At 41.6% G+C, this 20,734-nt stretch overlaps 1 protein-coding gene across 1 annotated transcript in view; it reads right to left on the bottom strand.

Moving 5' to 3' along the window:
- Window positions 1-12,163: 12,163 nt before the first annotated feature.
- Window positions 12,164-20,734, bottom strand: part of LOC120547201 (zinc finger BED domain-containing protein 5-like) — a 38,653-nt gene continuing 30,082 nt past the window's right edge. Inside the window, exon 4 of the mRNA XM_039782678.1 lies at window positions 12,164-12,200. Within this exon, the coding sequence (XP_039638612.1) occupies window positions 12,164-12,200 (37 nt within the window). The remainder of the gene's footprint in view (window positions 12,201-20,734) is intronic.

Raw genomic sequence — 20,734 nt, 5'->3', positions numbered from 1 at the left:
GTTTAGAAAATCTCTAAGGCCTCTATTTTCTTCTTCTCTTTTCCTTCCTTTTCTGAGCACCGGACTTGTGCTGACCGGACATTTTGAGCATACTGAACTTCAAATCTACTGAAAACAACATCAACTTTTGATAAGTGGCCAAACCATTTTTGTGTTGGGGGGGTTCTTGACCACTATTTCAAGGACAATTAGGAAGAAAACAAATAAAAAGCTTTTATGTAACTCAAATATTACATATTTTTTTCCACAAATAGGCCTATTTAAAAATTTTTTTTCAATTATTCCATAATTTAATGAGGGCCCAGTTCTGGGCCCCCAGTTCTGGGCCCCCCCCCTACTGTGGGCCCGGGACAACAGACCCGTTTGTCCCCCCCTATCGGCGGGCGTGCTTCCACACAATGTTGAAGAGGCGTGTCAACCAAGACAGCCCCTCCACACCCAGAGGTTTTAGCATTTCTGGACGGATCTCATCAATCCCTGGGGCTTTGCCACTGTGGAGTTGTTTAACTACCTCAGCGACTTCCACCAGGGAAATTGAAGACAATCGACCCCCATCACCCTCCAGCTCTGCCTCTACCATAGAGATCGTATTAGCTGGATTTAGGAGTTCCTCAAAGTGCTCCTTCCTCCACCCTATTACCTCCTCAGTTGAGGTCAACAGCGTCCCATCCTTACTGTACACAGCTTGGATGGTTCCCTGCTTCCCCCTCCTGATGTGGCGAACGGTTTTCCAGAAGCACCTTGGTGCCAACCGAAAGTCCTTCTCCATGTCTTCTCCGAACTTCTCCCACACCCGCTGCTTTGCCTCTTTCACGGCAGAGGCTGCAGCCCTTAGGGCCCTTCGGTATCTTGCAACTGCCTCCGGAGTCCTCTGGGATAACATATCCCAGAAAAACTCCTTCTTCAGTCGGACGGCTTCCCTGACCACCGGTGTCCACCACGGTGTTCGTGGGTTACCACCCCTTGAGGCAGCTTCAGCAATGGAAACTTTGAACATTGTCTGTAGCAAACCCCCAGCCAGACAATAGTGAAGCGTACTGATGTTTCCAGAAGCCTTTATTTACGTTCAGCCGTCAGCCTTGTTCTGAACACTAATATACCTTCTTTTTCCTTATACCTTTTCTTCATGAAACACCGTAAGAGCTACAGGACAGATAAATAACATAAAATTAGCTCTTACAAACATTACCCGAAGGCCACATTAACCGTACCTATGACCTTTCATAAAATATTTCTGTGACGTTACCTCTGTCAGTATTCACAATGCCGAAAAGCTAATGTTAGCATGACTCCGTATAACAAAGTGATAACAACAAATTTAAACACTTCACAGTGGGATAGATTAAACTCCATATTACTGCACACGAACATTTAACAAATCAAACCCACAATACCTTTTCCCGTTCCAGCTAGGTGCTTAATTATCCCCTTTATAGAGCTTTATACGATTTCGGAGCTACTTGTGTTTTTCCTCCTTACTTCCGTGCGTGCGTCTCACAAACTAGTCCCCCCCCCTTTCAGATTGCAAGATTACCGTTCCGCTAGGAGGCGCCAAAATAAAGGACTCATAATATGAAAAGAGAAAACTAATAAAATAAAGCTGTGAAGTGGTTACCTTATTAATACACCTTCCTTAGAGTCAGTTACATTGTCCACTCAGGTTCAATGACCCCAGCCTCCACAGGGATGCACGAAAAGCTCTGCCAGAGGTGTGAGTTCAAAGTCTGTTGGACAGGGGCCTCCTCCAGCCGTTCCTAATTTACCTGCACTACCCGTTTGGGCTTAGCAGGTCTGTCCAGAGTCTTCCCCCACCCCCTGACCCAACTCACCACCAGATGGTGATCAGTTGACAGCTCCGCCCCTCTCTTCACCTGAGTGTCCAAAACATATGGCCTCAGATCAGATGAAACGATTATAAAATCGATCATTGAGCTTCGGCCTAGGGTGCTCTGGTACCGAGTACACTTATGAGCATCCCTATGTTCGAACATGGTGTTTGTTATAGACAATCCATGACTAGCACAGAAGTCCAAAAACAAACAACCACTCTGGTTTAGATCACGGAGGCCATTCCTCCCAATCACGCCTCTACATGTATTTCCATCATTGCCCACCTGCGCGTTGAAGTCCCCCAGCAGAACTATGGAATCCCCCACTGGAGCCCCATACAGGACTCCATTCAAGGTATCCAAGAAGGCAGAATACTCGGGAACTCTTGTCTGGTGCATATGCAAGCCCCACCAGATCCAACCGGTAGCACTCCACCTCCCGCACAAGTTCTGAGTCCTTCCCCCACAGAGAGGTGACATTCCACGTTCCCAGAGCCAGCCTCTGCCGCCCAGGTCTGGTCCGTCGAGGCCCCTGACCTTCACCGCCACCCACGTGGCAGCACACCCGACCCCAGCAGTTCCTCCCACAGGTGGTGGGCCCATTGGATGGAGAGGTGCCACGTAGTCTTTTCGGGAAAATCAAAAATGTTTGAACAATACTTAGCCCTACGTACCACTGGTTACTAATGCCTGTCAAAAATAATTTCTGTATCAGTAATGCCTCAGCATGAGGATGTAGATAAGCACAATGTGCAAACTAAACTAGTATCTGAATTCTAGGTTGAACATATACAGTAGATATAGATAGATATTATCTGAGGTAACTAAGAAAGCAATACTGATCAAGAACAACAGTTTGAGCTTGGTCAAAGTGAAGTGAAGCCTAACATCTGTGTGTCCTTTCCTGCATCATCTCATGTGAATGTATTTCCTATTTTTCCTCCGTCAGCCAATGAAATCCTGCGTCTACAGATGACAAAAATAATCAGGAGTAGAGATGGCAAAGGAATGTTCTCATCTTTATTTCATTCAAATTGTTTAATTGTTCTATATATAGATTTTCCTTCTATCAGTCCAATTGTGGTGAGAGAAAGGGTATACCCAGACGACATCTATGGCATGGCCAACTACGTATGCAGTGATGGCAGTTATGGGCTGTCAGCAGGAAGCTGATTTCTTATATGTCATCTAATGAGAACCTTGGTTTCCATAATCAGGGTAGGTTATGGGAGAAACCAAAATTCCCCAACTAGATTTCTCCCGGAGAAAAGGAATTTCAGTTAAAGTCACGGTAAGTAGTCTTTATAAGTAATATTTTTAAAAGTCTGAGCATTTCCTGTTTTAAGAGAATTCATTTTTGCAGCCTACAGTAGCTGTGCTTATCTGAGGCTACAACAAGGTGTGCAGTTGGCAGAGTGGGAGGTACAGCTTGTGAAAACGGCATGTTAAATAATTGATCTTGTACATAAAGCGTGGAAGAAAAAGAGGAGGCTACTGGAACAGACCGATAAATAAATCCATACATTACCTGTAGTGAAGCTTCACCAAGCAAACTCCTGCTTCATTTTTTCATTACTTTTCTCTACTGCTTAATTTTTATTTTATTTTTTGGGGTTTTTCCCTTTATTTTTGAAAGTGGATAGACATGAAAGGGGGACAGAGATGGGGGATGACACGCAGCAAAGGGTAGCAGGTCGGATTCGAACCCTGCGCCGCTGCAGGACTTAGCCAACATAGGGCAAACGCTCTTACTGGGTGAGCTAGAGGTCACCCCTTACAGCGTGTTAGTGATAACAGGGCCATAGGCTAGCACACACTTGCAAAAACAAGGTCTTGCAGTCTTAGACCTCCAGTGAGGTTTTACTCTATTTCTCTCCATGAAACTGTAGATGAGGGGTCCATCCACACTCTGAGGGCCTGTAGCAGAAAGGCTCTGTGCTACATTTCAAAGTTGGGGAGGGCCAGGCCTCCCGTGTTTGTGGTACATTGCAGGGTAGAGTATTTTAGCCTAGGTTGTTTATTATTCCAAATATACTGCCAAATTAAGGTATCAAGTTTCTTCCAGAAATGTATTGGTGGGGGTAAGGGGATCATTGTACTTAAGAAATTCACATGAGGAACTATGTTAATTTTAACAACAGTAATCCTGGACCGTAGTGATGCCGGACCAATGCAGACCAATTGGCCATTTCCCTTTGAACACTACTTAATATAGCTTCATAGTTGTCCTGGACATCTCGCTGTAATGTATGGTGATGCCCAAATATGTAATTATGCTTTGGGTTGGTATTGTAACACTAATGGCTGATGTAACATGCCTGTTGTTCAATAAAAGAAGATTAGATTTATTCCAGTTAATTTTGTAGCTGGAGATTGAGCAAAATTCGTTGAAGATCTTAAGCTTCTTAATTTTTGGAATAGAGTCCTCAAGATCAGAGATGTACGACAAAATATCATCTCCAAATAATGATATTGAGCTGCTATTGGATTTAATCTGGACATTACAAATTTTATTTTGCCTTATGACTTGGGCTAACAGTTCAAGAGAGATTGCAAACAACATGAGGTACAGCGGGCATCCCTGTCGCGAGCCCCGCTCAATGGAAATGGCTGAGAATGCAAACCATTGGTTGAGACTGTGGCTGTGGGATTGGCATATAAAGTACGCACCATGTCAATGAATTTGGCCCCCAAACCAAGCCTCTCCATTACTTGCCACAAGTAGTTCCACTCTAGGCGGTCGAAAGCCTTTTCCGTGTCCACTGATAAAACTGCTGCCATTGTTGGAAGGTTTTTGGCTTCTTCTATTACATGAAATAGTCTGTGTACATTGTCTGCAGCATGACGTTTTGGTATAAAACCTGATTGGTTGGGGTGGACTAGCTTCTCGATAAAGCGCTCTAGGCGGAGAGCCAGGACTTTGGAATAAAGCTTAATATCAGTTCCGATGAGGCTGATGGGTAGTGTTAATTTTCTCACCTATTTTTAATTTAGTCTTAGTCTTGTGCCAAATGTCCTTGTTAATTTTAGTCATATTTAGTCATTCACATAGCTTTTTGTTAGTCAAGTTTTAGTCAACTAAAAGTCTCATCATTTTAATCTAGTTTTAGTCAAAAGAGAACTCCAGTATATCTTAGTCAAGTTTTAGTCAAAACATTTTAGTCTTTTTTTAAATGAATTATTTCTGATAACCATTTCAGTCAAATAGTTATATAAAAATAAATTATATAAAGTTATATAAATATCGAGCCTCTTCCTTATTTCACCAGTAAATTCCTTTTAAATGACAAAAACAAAACCACTGGATGGGAAAAGGGTATTTTACAATAACTTTGAATGCAGCATGAGGCTGGCAAGGCGAGTTTCAAGTGAACGCAACATATGTGTTGTTTTTCAAACAACGGCAGCTACAGACTGTCTGCAGACCTCCTCCCCTATCTGTAAGATACGTGACCACATCAAACGCAGCCCGTGGCATACTCCAGCTCAAAACTGCCCCTCCTGTCTAAAGTCACAGGTTAATTGAAACAGGTCTAGTGAACTCTTATGTTAAACATGAATATTGTTGCAAAAACCTTAGAACTAGGTCTCAACCCGCTATTAAGTTCTGAAATAGGCTGTGCGAAAAACCCACCAGCCTAGTAGGAGTAGTAAACAGATTATAAGCTGAATAGTCCGCATTCATCATTTTCTTTCAGTCTAATTAAATGTTCCTTTAAAGTTTGGTTCCAAAACTTACATACAGTGCTCTCAAGTCAAACTTAGCACAGTACTCCAGATATCGCTAGTCCATAGCCACAGGGTCTGCCAGCCCCTGCCCCGCCGCCGGCTCCAGCACCAGACGAGAAGTCCCCCCGTCGCCCTCTGACTCCGATGTCGGCACCCGGTTCAGTCGCGGATCGGCTCGTGTGGATGTCGCGTCATCCTCCATATCCAGCTCCCGACAGAAAATGTCTGCATCCTTGGCTGTAGTAAAGGTGAGCACTCTCCCTCCGTGGGTCACTTTCAGGGTGGCCAGATAAATAAGGAAATTTGAGACGCCTTTAGCATGTAGCTGTATGCGCTGTGCTCCTATAAATTATTGGCGCCGCTGGACGGTGAATGCACTGTAGTCTGCCTTAAAGCATAGCGTTGCTTTGGCATCACGAATCAGGCTTTTCTGCTGTACTTGTCTCGCCCTCTGAAAGATTGCTTGGCGGTCCTGATATCTCAGACACCTGAAAATCAGAGTATGTGTTGTTGTACCCTTGCCATCTGTGTGCTCTGTCAATTTTGATGATATCCCTGTTCTGAAAGGTGGGGATCCACACCGGTAACTGATGTTGCAGGAATCCAACTGAGTCATCTTTTTCGCTACCCTCTTTCAGTCCAATGATGCGTACATTGTTGCGTCGGGATCTGTCTTACATTTCTAGCTTATACTCCAATTTCTTCTGGTCATCAACACAGGCAGTCCCCATGTTTCTCATCTGCCTATTATCCCCTTGTGTCTTGCCTAGTCGTACCAGATCACATACTGTAGCTCCCTGCCTCTCAAGCTCTGTCCTGATGTGTTGCAGCAAGGTATCAATTTCTGCTAACGCTTCCTTCACTGCGTTGCGGACCACTGATTCAAGCACATTTGTTGCTTTTCCAAGACCTTGGTTATAACGTTTTCCATATTCAAGTCCGCACTAGCATCAGTAGCTATATATCCGCCGCCATGTTGGTAGACTTCTGTGTCTGGGTAAATGGCAACAAGCCCTGCTTTTTTACTCCTGCAGGCATTCCACTGAGTCACTGTGGTCAATTCACTGAGTCACTGTGGTAGCAGACAAAACAATTTGGCATTGAAGAAAAAGTAATAGACCTGGTTATTCAATGAAATGCGGAGGTGGGTACGAGAGCCTTAATCTCCTGCGACCATGATCTGCTGCTGGTCACGTGATCTCTCATCAATTGTGTTTTTCAAATGAAATCGTACAGGGTACAATTCCAGTGAACTGTAATCCCATCAGCTCCGTCAACTAGTGCATGATTCATGATGAAGCAGAATGTGGGGGCAGTCTCAGTCAGTGTCCTCATTTAGGATCATAGGATCCTGGTGTATCTGGTCTCTTCTTCCCAACCTCCATAGGAAGAAACAACTGTAGTGGGTGGTTTGGATCTTCTTGCCTGTTGCTATTATCCTTAAGGCACGGTAGGGCACCACCTATTGTGTGTTCAGCTGATTTGTATACCCACCATCTTCTCAGGCGTCTGAGGTGAAACCGTCTCTGTCTTGCCTCTCTGATCCCTGAGTCAGTCTGCAGCGCCCATGTCAGACCCTTGGTGATGTGGACACAAAGGTCCCTGAAGCTGTCCATTCTCACCACCAAGAACTAGTTAGTTATATATATGTATATATATTAGTGAATTCAAAACGATGAAATTATTTAATTGCGATTAATCGCATTAATGTCATAGTTAACTCGCAATTAATCACACATTTTTATCTATTCTAAATGTCCCTTGATTTCTTTTTGTCCCATTATTTTTTTCTCATTTTAATGCTCTTATCAACATGATACAACGATATGGTGCCTGAACCGAAAGATATATATATACATATATATATATATATATATATATATATATACATATATATATATATATATATATATATATATATATATATATATATATATATAAAAAGGAGCACCTTGTGTATATATAAATGAGCACGTACGTTTTCAGAGCATCAGAGAGAAGCGCTGGCATTTAAGTGGCACCTAAATAAGGCACCGAAATCCACGTTGCTATTCGGTCCGGTAGATAACGGTCGTTAAGGCACCACTGCAATATTAGCACCGGGTCTCGGACTCCCCTCCCCCCCCCAAATAAAAACTCTGAGGATCTACACGATATACGTGGATGACATTTTTCCATTCAAAACGGCGATTTTCGGATATATATATATATATATATATATATATATATATATATATATATATATATATATATATGTATGTGTGTGTGTGTATACAGTACAGGCCAAAAGTTTGGACACACCTTCTCATTCAATGTGTTTCTTTATTTTCATGACTATTTACATTATGGATTCTCACTGAAGGCATCAAAACTATGAATGAACACATATGGAATTATGTACTTAACAAAAATGTGTGAAATAACTGAAAACATGTTATATTTTAGATTCTTCAAAGTAGCCACCCTTTGCTTTTTTTGATAACTCTGCAAACCCTTGGTGTTCTCTCAATGAGCTTTATGAGGTAGTCACCTGAAATGGTTTTCACTTCACAGGTGTGCCTTGTCAGGGTTAATTAGTGGAAATGGTTTTTTTAAAAATATTAAAGAATGCTAAAATATAAACATTAGCGTTTTCAGTTATTTCCACACTTTTTATTAGGTATAATTCCATATGTGTTCATTCATAGTTTTGATGCCTCTTCAGTGAGAATCTACAATGTAAATAGTCATGAAAAAAAAGGAAACGCATTGAATGAGAAGGTGTGTCCAAACCTTTTGCCTGTACTGTATATATATGTATGTATGTGTGTATATATATATATATATATATATATATATATATATGTGGGTATGTAAAGTATATACACACATATATACTGAATATATTGAATGAACCTTGAATATATTGAATGAAAGTCTGAATATATATTGAATGAACCTTGAATATATTGAATGAACCTTGAAATATATATATATATATATATATATATATATATATATATATATATATATATATATATATATATATATATATATATATATACAGTACAAGCCAAAAGTTTGGACACAACTTCTCATTCAATGCGTTTTCTTTATTTTCATGACTATTTACATTGTAGATTCTCACTGAAGGCATCAAAACTATGAATGAACACATATGGAATTATGTACTTAACAAAAACGTGTGAAATAACTGAAAACATGTCTTATATTTGAGATTCCTCAAAGTAGCCACCCTTTGCTTTTTTGATAGCGCTGCAAACCCTTGGTGTTCTCTCAATGAGCTTCATGAGTTAGTCACCTGAAATGGTTTTCACTTCACAGGTGTGCCTTGTCAGGGTTAATTAGTGGAATAATATTTTCCCTTATTAATGGGGTTGGGACCATCAGTTGTGTTGTGCAGAAGTCAGGTTGATACACAGCCGACAGCCCTATTGGACAACTTTTAGAAATTCATATTATGGCAAGAACCAATCAGCTAAGTAAAGAGAAACGAGTCGCCATCATTACTTTAACAAATGAAGGTCAGTCAGTCCGGAAAATTGCGAAAACTTTGAATGTGTCCCCAAGTGCAGTCGCAAAAACCATCAAGCGCTACAACGAAACTGGCTCACATGAGGACCGCCCCAGGAAAGGAAGACCAAGAGTCACCTCTGCTGCTGAGGATAAGTTCATCCGAGACACCAGCCTCAGAAATCGCAAGTTAACAGCAGCTCAGATTAGAGACCAGATGAATGCCACGGAGTTCTAGCAGCAGACACATCTCTAGAACAACTGTTAAGAGGAGACTGTGCGAATCAGGCCTGGCCTCCACAGTCACCGGACCTGAACCCACTCGAGATGGTTTGGGGTGAGCTGGACCGCAGAGTGAAGGCAAAAAGGTCAACAAGTGCTAAGCATCTCTGGGAACTCCTTCAAGACTGTTGGAAATCCATTTCAGGTGACTACCTCTTGAAGCTCATCAAGAGAATGCCAAGAGTGTGCAAAGCAGTAATCAGAGCAAAGGGTGGCTACTTTGAAGAAACTAGAATATAAGAAATTTTTTCAGTTATTTCACACTTTTTTGTTAAGTACATAATTCCACATGTGTTCATTCATAGTTTTGATGCCTTCAGTGATAATCTTCATTGTAAATAGTCATGAAAATAAAGGAAATGCATTGAATGAGAAGGTGTTTGGCCTCTAATGTGTATATATATATATATATATATATATATATATATATATATATATATATATATATATATATATATACTGTATATTCCCAAAGTCCACTCTCATCTAATTAGTCTTGCTGGTATTCATGAGTAGGTTGTTGTCCTTACACCAGAGAGTCAGTTATCTAATTCTTTCAAGTAGGCGTTTCCTTTGTTTGCTGTGATCAGGCCCACCACAGCTGTGTTGTCAGCAAACTAAATAATGGTGTTGGAGTTAAAAGTGGCTAAACGCAGTATAACAGCAGGAGAGTTAAAACAGCTGTGGGGTTCTCCAGTGTTAAGGATGAGGATGGAAGAGGTGTGTCCACCCACCTTCATCATCTGGGGTCTGCCTTTCAGGAAGTCAAGGATCCACATGCACAGTGTGTTTAATCCCAGGTCCTTAAGCTTTGTGACGAGTGTGGAGGGAAATATGGTGTTAAACACTGAACTCTAGTCAATCGACAGCAATCTCACATAGCTTTCTTACTTTAAGGTTATAACTATGTATAGGGAACCCAGTCTCACGGCAGTTCATGATGGCATCACAAAAAGAAATCTATTATACCATCACGATATTTTGAAGATTTTCGTGATGGGATCACGTTTTTTAAACTAATATATTTCAATGGGAAGCATCTTTTTCGTGATCACAGCACAATTCTTTCTGCCAGCTGGGCTGCAGCAAGGAAGCTCTATACAGCTTTGCTATTATTGGTATTTTTAGCCCAATAACTGCTGTTTTAATCAAAATGTATTCACGAGATCTTATCATGGTTTATATGTATTTCTTCTAATGGTATTATTTTGGTCTTATTGCCACGGAAGCTGGATTGCTTTGTTTATTGATATTTTTAAAACCATAACGCTCTATCCATCAACATTTATTTAGATGTTATCATGGTATGCATTTCTTTATTTTAATAATATTATTTCGATCTTATTACCGCTGAAATATTACAGAATGCTGTAAGACAGAACACAGGCCGAGCGCATTCTAAGCCCATTAGCCACAATGCAATGCGGGCATTCATATCAGAGAATCTGACAGCGATCAGCGGGACTTTAACGACAGTGTCGCTTCAATGTACATATTTAATCAGTGGTTTTGTCACCAGCAACAACACGTTTCTCAGTTTTGTTCCAGTAAGTTATGCACTGTAATATTGTTTAAAAAAATCAGCTGAACACTCCGGGCGGCTGCGTTCTGAACCAGTTGGAGTCGTTTGATGTAGGTAGAGCTAATTGCCAAGGAGAAGTGAGTTACAGTAGTCCAGTCGGGAGGAGATGAAGGCGTTAATGAGTCTTTCAGCAGTGGGGGGTGTGAGAGAGGGTCTGATTTTGGCAATGTTGCGGAGGTGAAAGAAGGAGGTTTTAATGACATGGCGGATGTGGGACTCAAGGGGTGGAATCAAAGATCACGCCATGGTTGCGGGTTGGGGAGATAATGGTGCTGTCGATGATGAGAGTGGGGTTATTGATTTTGCTGAGTGTGGATTTGGAGCCTATGAGGAGGAATTCTGTTTTATCGTTGTTGAGTTTGAGGACGTTGTGTTGCATCCAGGTTTTAATAGCTGACAGACAGGAGTTGATGTGGGAGAGGGGAGGATTGTGGGGGGATTTTGGTGAGGTAGATCTTGGTGATCGGCATAACAGTGGAAGTCCAGGTTGAAGTGGCGGAGTATCTGACCAAGGGGGAGGATGTAGATGATGAAGAGGAGGGGGCTGAGTATGGAGCCTTGGGGAACACCTTGAGTGGCTGTGGCTGTGGCAGAGGTGTGGTTATGGAGAGAGATGAAGTGGGATCTGTTGGAAAGGTAGGAGCAGAGCCAGCTGAGTGCAGTACCTTCAATACCAAGGTCTTTGATTCTAGTGAGCAGGATTTTATGGCTCACGGTATCGAAGGCTGCACTCAGGTCGAGGAGGATAAGGATGTTGAGGGAACCGGTGTCAGCAGAGGTGAGGAGGTCGTTGAGGACTTTGAGGATAGCGTTTCTTGTGCTGTGGAGGGGGCGAAAACCAGATTGGAGAGGTTCAAATTGGTTATTAGCATGAAGATGGGTTTGGTGTTGTGAGGCGACTATACATTCCAGGGTTTTAGACAGAAAGGGGAGGTTGGATATTGGGCGGTAGTTGTTGAGGGAGGAGGGATCCAGACCAGGTTTTTTAAGGATTGGGGTGACATTGGCAGTTTTGAAGGCAGAGGGGGCAGTTCCAAGGGACAGTGAGGAGTTGAAGAGGTTAGTGAGGTAGGGGCATAGGACGGGGAGGCAGGACTTCAGGAGTGGAGTAGGGAGGGGGTTAAGGGAGCAGGTAGTGGGTTTGGAAGAGCTGATGAGTTTAGAGATTTCAGGAGGGGTGACAGAGTCAAACTGGGAGAGGAGGCAGTGTGGAAGAGGGGTCGGGAGGTCAGCAGCGATGGGGAGAAGAGGGGCCGTGGTAGGTGCTGGAGTAGAAAGAGGGAGATCAGATACAGAGGATAGAGATTGGTAAATGATGGGGTCTGGGGTGGTGATGGCGCAGTGGATATGACACATGCCTGTGGCGTGGGAGACCTGGGTTCAATTCCCACTGTGATACATCAACCAATGTGTTCCTGAGCAAGACACTTAACCCATAGTTGCTCCAGAGGTGTGCGACTTCTGACATATATAGCAATTGTAAGTCGTTTTGGATAAAAGTGTCAGCTAAATGTAATGTAATGATGTTGATTTTGTCAGCGAAAAAGTGTAGGAATGAGTTGCAGAGATCCGGAGTAGGGGTAGGGAGGGTGTTGGTCCGAGGCTTGATGAGGTTGTTCATTGTGGAAAAGAGGGTTCTGGGGTTTTGACAGGGGTTGGTCAGGATGGGGGAGAGGTAGGCAGATTTGGCAGCAATGAGGGTGTCTTTGTAGGCAGTCAGGTGGAGTTTATAGGCTTCATGGTGGACTGTGAGAGATGATTTTTTTACAGGTGTGTACCACGGTGAAAGTGATGTTTTTTGTTTTGAGGGGGGCCAGAGTGTTGAGGGTTGAGTCCAGATGGAGAGTGGTGGAGAGCAAGTCAGAGAGATGGTGGAGATTGATAGATTTAAAGTGATTTCTCTGACTATGTGGGGGCGTGGGGTTGGAGAAGGGATGGTGAACCATATCAGTTTGTGATCAGAGGGGAAAGAGGCATGGTTGAGCACTGGTTGGTTTGTGGAGTAGACCAGGTCGAGGATGTATCCTTTTTCATGGGTGGGGAATGTGACATGTTGGGTGAGAGTGAAGTTGTCCAGTAAAATGGTGAATTCTGATGAGAGCTTGCAGGTGGGGGAGTCCATGTGGATGTTTAAGTCTCCAACAGAGATGGCAAAAGTACTCACTTCCCGTACTCAAGTAGAAGTACAGATATTTTTGTTAAAAAATACTCTGGTAAAAGTAGAAGTACTGATTTAACTTCTTTACTCAAGTAAAAGAAACAAAGTACAGGCTTGGAAATTTACTTAAAGTATAAAAGTAAAAGTAGCCTTGCGAATGAATAAATTTTTTTATGAAAAGCTGCCTAGAGTGGTAGCTGAGAAACTTCAGTGGACTCTTTTTATGCCATTGCCTACATTTTAAATGGATGTCTGCCAATAGGCCTAAAACATGACATATATGATTATTGTGACAGAGACTGTGACTCCAGGTTAATAAGATTCTGACTGAGTAGTAAGATAGAATTCACAGATCCAGTTTCTCTTTTTTAATCTTCCCCTTAACATTTAAAGGAATCTACATGTATGTGTGTGTGTGTGCTCAAATATGGCTTCTGGAATGAAAATAAAGGATTCAATATGAATTACTAAACAGACAACAAACAAATGACTCTGTCGAGTCATTGCATCAAGTGCAACGTACAGTATATCCCCATCCAATTAGATCCAATTAGATTGAATTCAGTATTGATGACGCAAAAAATAATAACGGTAGGCTAACTCCAGTGAAATCATTTGAAACTTGTTAGTTAGGACTAGATTAGGACTGTATTTAAAGCTGATTCTGGTTTCCAACTTCGCCCCAGGTGTGTCTGTTAAAACACGGACGGAGACAACTTCTCTCTTTTGATGCTTTAATAAGATCAAGCAACGTGCAACCTAGCTAACAGGTGAAGAACACAAACAAACAATTAACAACTAGCTAACTTACTTAAGTTTGCAAGAAAAATAGACCAATACAACAACAGGCTTAAATTAACTGACAACATAAGTTATACGACTTACAGTTCTCAAGGACACACACACACGATCTCAACTGATTTATCCTCTTTTCTCTCACTTTTTTCTCTGTGTGGCGCGCGCGCCCACTCGCGGTGTAAGACGCGTGTCCACGCTATTTTCCGACATGCACTCACAATCACTCCTGATAGACGACCTTTTGTACAAAACTAAAGTAACGAGCCAATTTTCTGAAATGTAAGGAGTAGAAAGTTCCGATATTCATGTTAAAATGTAAGGAGTAAAAGTAAAAAGTCGCCACAAAAATAAATAGTAAAGTAAAGTAAAAATATCTGAAAAATCTACTTGAGTACTGTAACGAAGTATTTGTACTTTGTTACTTCCCATCTCTGGTCTCCGAGTAGCAGCAGACGTGGAGAGAGAGATGAGGCTAGTGTGAGGAGTTCAGTAAAATCAGAGAGGAAGGAGGGATTTGGTTTAGGTGGACGGTAAATGAGTAGGACTGTCATGGAGGAAAAAGCTTTGAAGGCGAGATATTCAAACGATGATACTGAGGGGAGGGTGAGTTCTGTGATCCCGAAAATACTGTTTGCTCGGCCGGCCGGTGGCGGCAATCTGAAATGGAATAAAGCCCATTCACGGCAGACGGCATAAAAACAGTAGCCGAACAAGTCCAGCCACCCACCCCGGAAGAACTACAAGTACAGTAGCTTTGTAACAGGGTTTTTTAACTAGGTTTGTAACAGGTTCTGCGTCTTTAGTGGGAGTTGTAGTTTTTAAATATATTGGTATAGTTCTCATAAGTACAGTGCCTTGCGAAAGTATTCGGCCCCCTTGAACGTTTCGACCTTTTGCCACATTTCAGGCCTCAAACATAAAGATATAAAACTGTAATTTTTTGTGAAGAATCAACAACAAGTGGGTCCCAATTATGAAGTGGAACGAAATTCATTGGCTATTTCAAACTTTTTTAACAAATAAAAAACTGAAAAAGTGGGCGTGCAAAATTATTCAGCCCCTTTACTTTCAGTGCAGCAAACTCTCTCCAGAAGTTCAGTGAGGATCTCTGAATGATCCAATGTTGACCTAAATGACTAATGATGATAAATAGAATCCAGCTGTGTGTAATCAAGTCTCCGTATAAATGCACCTGCTCTGTGATAGTCTCAGAGGTCCGTGTAAAGCGCAGAGAGCATCATGAAGAACAAGGAACACACCAGGCAGGTCCGAGATACTGTTGTGGAGAAGTTTAAAGCCGGATTTGGATACAAAAAGATTTCCCAAGCTTTAAACATCCCAAGGAGCACTGTGCAAGCGATAATATTGAAATGGAAGGAGTATCAGACCACTACAAATCTACGAAGACCCGGCCGTCCCTCTAAACTTTCAGCTCATACAATGAGAAGACTGATCAGAGATGCAGCCAAGAGGCCCATGATCACTCTGGATGAACTGCAGAGATCTACAGCTGAGGTGGGAGACTCTGTCCATAGGACAACAATCATACTGCACAAATCTGGCCTTTATGGAAGAGTGGCAAGAAGAAAGCCATTTCTTAAAGATATCCATAAAAAGTGTTGTTTAAAGTTTGCCAAAAGCCACCTGGGAGACACACCAAACATGTGGAAGAAGGTGCTGTGGTCAGATGAAACCAAAATCGAACTTTTGGCAACAATGCAAAACGTTATGTTTGGCGTAAAAAGCAACACAGCTCATCACCCTGAACACACCATCCCCACTGTAAATCGTGGGGGGTGGCAGCATCATGGTTTGGGCCTGCTTTTCTTCAGCAGGGACAGGGAAGATGGTTAAAATTGATGGGAAGATGGATGGAGCCAAATACAGGACCATTCTGGAAGAAAACCTGATGGAGTCTGCAAAAGACCTGAGACTGGGACGGAGATTTGTCTTCCAACAAGACAATGATCCAAAACATAAATCAAAATCTACAATGGAATGGTTCACAAATAAACATATCCAGGTGTTAGAATGGCCAAGTCAAAGTCCAGACCTGAATCCAATCGAGAATCTGTGGAAAGAACTGAAAACTGCTGTTCACAAACGCTCTCCATCCAACCTCACTGAGCTTGAGCTGTTTTGCAAGGAGGAATGGGCAAAAATGTCAGTCTCTCGATGTGCAAAACTGATAGAGACATACCCCAAGCGACTTACAGCTGTAATCGCAGCAAAAGGTGGCGCTACAAAGTATTAACTTAAGGGGGCTAAATAATTTTGCACGCCCAATATTTCAGTTTTTTATTTGTTTAAAAGGTTTGAAATATCCAATAAATTTCGTTCCACTTCATGATTGTGTCCCACTTGTTGTTGATTCTTCACAAAAAATTACAGTTTTATATCTTTATGTTTGAGGCCCGAAATGTGGCAAAAGGTCGAAACGTTCAAGGGGGCCGAATACTTTCGCAAGGCACTGTAGAAGTTGGCAGTGTAGAATTTTGGATACACCCTGGTTTTTTTTTGTGGATGGTGAACACACTGGTGTCATCAGATTTAAAAAACTAAAATCGTTATCGATTGACATGTTACTGTCGAGGTTGAGACCTTTCCAACAATGTGTTTGCTATAGTCCTACGACAACGTTTTCATTTTTACATATGATGGAGACCAATTTGCAGGTGATACTTTATTGTCCCCAGAGGGATATTTGCCTTGAGTTCAAATGACAAATAACACTTGACATATTGTTTTATCATACAGCTGACATATACTTACAATAAAAAAACAACATGAACAAAGTGAAATGTAGCCAGACTGAAGCACATCACACAGCCACAATCTATTGCTCATCTTTCACAAACAGTGACAAGAGCAACACACAACTCTATATGCATCATATCATGAAGCTATTGCAAAACCCCTGCGGCCTCAGGCAACATTATTAGGGCCCGAGCGCCGACAGCGGTGAAGGCCCTATTGAAACTGAAGGAATTCTTATTCTTCCAGCAAATTAATCGCCTTTTTGAGGGGCTTAACATACTCAAACTCACCAAAATTGGCGGTCACATCAAGCCTGGTGAAATGTTACGTATTTTACGTGTTTCGGGAATAGGCGCAGAAAAATGGCTCCCTAGCGCCCCCTACAAAATAAAACAAATGGAGCCCATGCAGTGGGTTTAACGTAACTAATGAAACTTTGTACACATATGTAGCATGTCAACACGTACAAAAAAACTCATTGGAGCCATACCCTAAACCCAACAGGAAGTCCACCATTTTGAATTGAAAGTTCAAAATTGTTTGATTTTGACCATTTCCACATATCGTACTTTAACGAACTCCTCCTAGAGATTTCATCCGATTTCAAAGTCATAGCGCCCCCTAGTGGCAACAGGAAATAGACCTAATTTTTTAGGATTTCATCAGATCGACTTAACATTTGGTCTGTGTCATCTTGAGACCTTAACGATGAAAAGTTATTAAAAGAAAAACATTTCGTCCAACGGTGTGGGCGTGGTGTGGCGTTTGAGCATTTATTGATGAACGAAGTTGTTGTAACTTCAGTGTACACTGTCCAATTTGGCCGAAATTTCTCACAATTGACAAGGGTCCAGGCCTGAGGACATTTATAGGCCAAAATTGACTTTTGGTCATAGCGCCCCCCTATGCTGTAGCCATGCCCCTTTTTTTATATAACTTATGACCCGTTTGATGTAGACCCTTGTGTGAGGTATCATTGAACTCAGCAGAGAGTTCCTTATTCATTGGTGATGGTTTGGCCCGCCCCCCTATACTTATGCCACGCCTCCTTTCACAGCTAATGAACTGTATGACGTAGAGTCTTGTGTGAGGTATCATTGAACTCTGCAGGGAGTTCCTTTTTCATTGGTGACGATTTGCAGTGTCTGAGTGCTGCGCAAATGCACGGTCACAAGGAGCGGCTTTCGCCAGTAATCCTGACGCGCGCAGAGGCTCGAGGGCCCATCCAACGCTGCTTGCAGCTTTAATTTAAAGTTTTAATTGCGGTAGGTCCAGATTAGGCCTATAGTTTACAAATATTTACTTTACATTGGGGTACCCTATTTCTTCTGCAAGCGGATAAGAGCTACTTGGCATGGAGAATAAAGATGGATCAGACCATATTCTCTGTGCTTGCCTGGAGAGACTGGTTTCTATTCCTCTACACAACCTTCATGAAAGTCCCCTGACAAGCAACTTTAAATGAGATGTTTTTAGATATTGCCATGCTTTCTGACATGCTAAAATGTTCTGTAATGCAGCCTTGTATAACATAAAGCCTCTGATCCACCGTGAGTCTGCTCTAAATGATAACACACACTTTGAACACGGGCCTTCCAGCCAAAGGTGTTGTCCATATGAACACCAAGATACCTATAGGAGCAGAGCTGATGGATTGGTTCATCATTTATGACCTCTGATTTTCTCTGATCTCATTTTTGTCACGACCCTTTCCTCAGTTTGTGAAATGGTTGAATTAGATTGATGGCATGGCAGCACAGCACACAGGTCTCTGTTTCAGCAGAATATGCAAAAGTACTTGTGTCTGTGTGCAGTATAGGCTGAGGTAGAAGTGTGCCAAAAATGCCAAAACACATGTTTTTGTTCACAGAGTAAGATTTGTTTGAGTATGTGTACATACACATACTCAAACAAATCTTACTCTGTGAACAAAAACCTCGGCAACAATCTGCTTATCCTTTTAATTTCCCGAAAATGCTTCCTAAAACTAGTCCCTTCTTAAAGTGGCCATATTATGCTCATTTCAGGTTCATAATTGTATTTTGAGGTTGTACCAAAATAGGTTTACATGGTTTAATTTTCAAAAAACACCAATATTTTTTTGTACTGCACATTGCTGCAGATCATCTTTTCACCCTGTGTGTTCAGGTCTCTGTTTTAGCTACAGAGTGAGGCATCGCACTTCTATCCCATCTTTGTTGGGAGGCGCACATGCACAGTAGCTAGGTAAGTGTGGGTACACAATCCCTTCTGCCTGCACGATCCGTTCTGCGCATGCATAAGGTAATACTGTTTTACCAAGGATACGACCTGCACGATCTGTTCCACGCTAACCTATGGCTAGCCTCCACCGGGAAGCTAAAGTTAGTTTAGCTAACAGCTAATTCGGCTAAAATAACGTTAAGTCAAACTTAATGGGAAAAGCAGGCTACAGCTAAATTAAGACTTTACAGTAATAACAATAAAGACAAATATTTAGTGTTTGAATTTTTAAATGAGCACAAGTAAAGTAGAGCTGACGTAACCGCTGTTATATATGTTAACGTTTATTTTCAAGTTTTATGTTGAGGGTCTTTTAAAGTTATTACATGCTGTCTCAGCTAGCGGTTAGCCAAATTAGGTGTTAGCTAAACTAACGTTAGCTTGGCTGTCAACCTGAAGCGAATATAATAATTAATATGTTAGGCCTACCATAAATTGTTATTTCAAAAAAGTAATTTATTTAAAACAACTAATTATGCAGTGTGATGTTAAATCAAACAAAGTCCCACACATAAATATGCTCATGTCTTTTTCCCTTTTCTGTCTTTTAATCTTTTTTTTTTTTTTTAACATGCAGCAGTCTTTCAGAGACGCGGTGACAAAACCACTGATTAAATATGGACATTGAAGCGATACTGTCGTTAAAGACCCGCTGATCGCTGTCAGATTCTCTGATATGAATGCCTGCATTGCATTGTGGCTAATGGGCTTAGAATGCGCCCCGCTTGGCCCGTTTTTTGTCTTACAGCAAACTGTAATATAAGACCAAAATAATATCACTAAAATAAAGAAATGCATACCATGATAACATCTAAATAAATGTTGATAGATGTAGCATTAAAGTTTAAAAACATATCAATAAACAACAAAGCAATCCAGCTTCCATGGGAATAAGACCGAAATAATAACATTAAAAGAAATACATATAAACCATGATAAGATCTTGTGAATAAATGTTGATTAAAACAGCAGTTATTGGGCTAAAAATACCAATAATTGCAAAGCTGTATACAGCTTCTCTGCTGCAGCCCAACTGACGGACAGAATCGTGCTGTGATCGCGAAAGAAACTTCCCATTGAAATACATTAGTTGTTTGTTTAAGTTCCACTGTGCGGGGTAGTGAGTCATTTTATCACTACAGAGGTGAGTGCCAATGGGCGGTAGTTATTCAGGCAGGCTGGTCTTTGTTACTTGGGCACAGAAAAGATGGAATTATTGAAGCATGTGGGTATGACAGCGCTATATATGTCCTTGTTCTCCTTGGCCAGGTTTAAAGACGCACTTCTGTATTAGCCTGATGATGAATACGACATTCATATATTGGTATTCTCCATGTCTTTAAACTTGAAATTCTGCTAATATTTTCAAAGACCTTAAAGTGCCCATATTATGAAAAAATCACTTTTTCTGGGATTTGGGGTGTTCTTTTGTGTCTCTGGTGCTTCCACACACATACAAACTTTGAAAAAAATCCACCCATGCTGTTTTGAGTGAGATACAGTTTCTGAATGTGTCCTGCCTTCAGTCTCCTAGTGAGGTGTTCAAAATCGGCTCGGACTGTGACATCACAGTCCGAAATGAGCTGGCTAACCACAAACGTTAGCTCGTTAGCATGCTAACCGTTAGCATTAGCATGCTAACGCTAGCATGCTACGTCGTTCTCAATAGCAAAGCACTGCTACAACACACACAAGTTCACCATAATCTACAAAAGAACTACTTACATGTGCGCCCTCATTTAGAAGTCTCCCAGCTAATCCTGCCTTGTAACTGACCAAAGTTGGAGAAACAGGCTTTCTTTTACTGTCTCTAGAGTTAGCTAG

The sequence above is a fragment of the Perca fluviatilis genome, chromosome 18 (assembly GCF_010015445.1).
Source record: "Perca fluviatilis chromosome 18, GENO_Pfluv_1.0, whole genome shotgun sequence".
NCBI lineage: Eukaryota > Metazoa > Chordata > Actinopteri > Perciformes > Percidae > Perca > Perca fluviatilis.
This window is presented reverse-complemented; position numbering and strand designations above follow the sequence as displayed.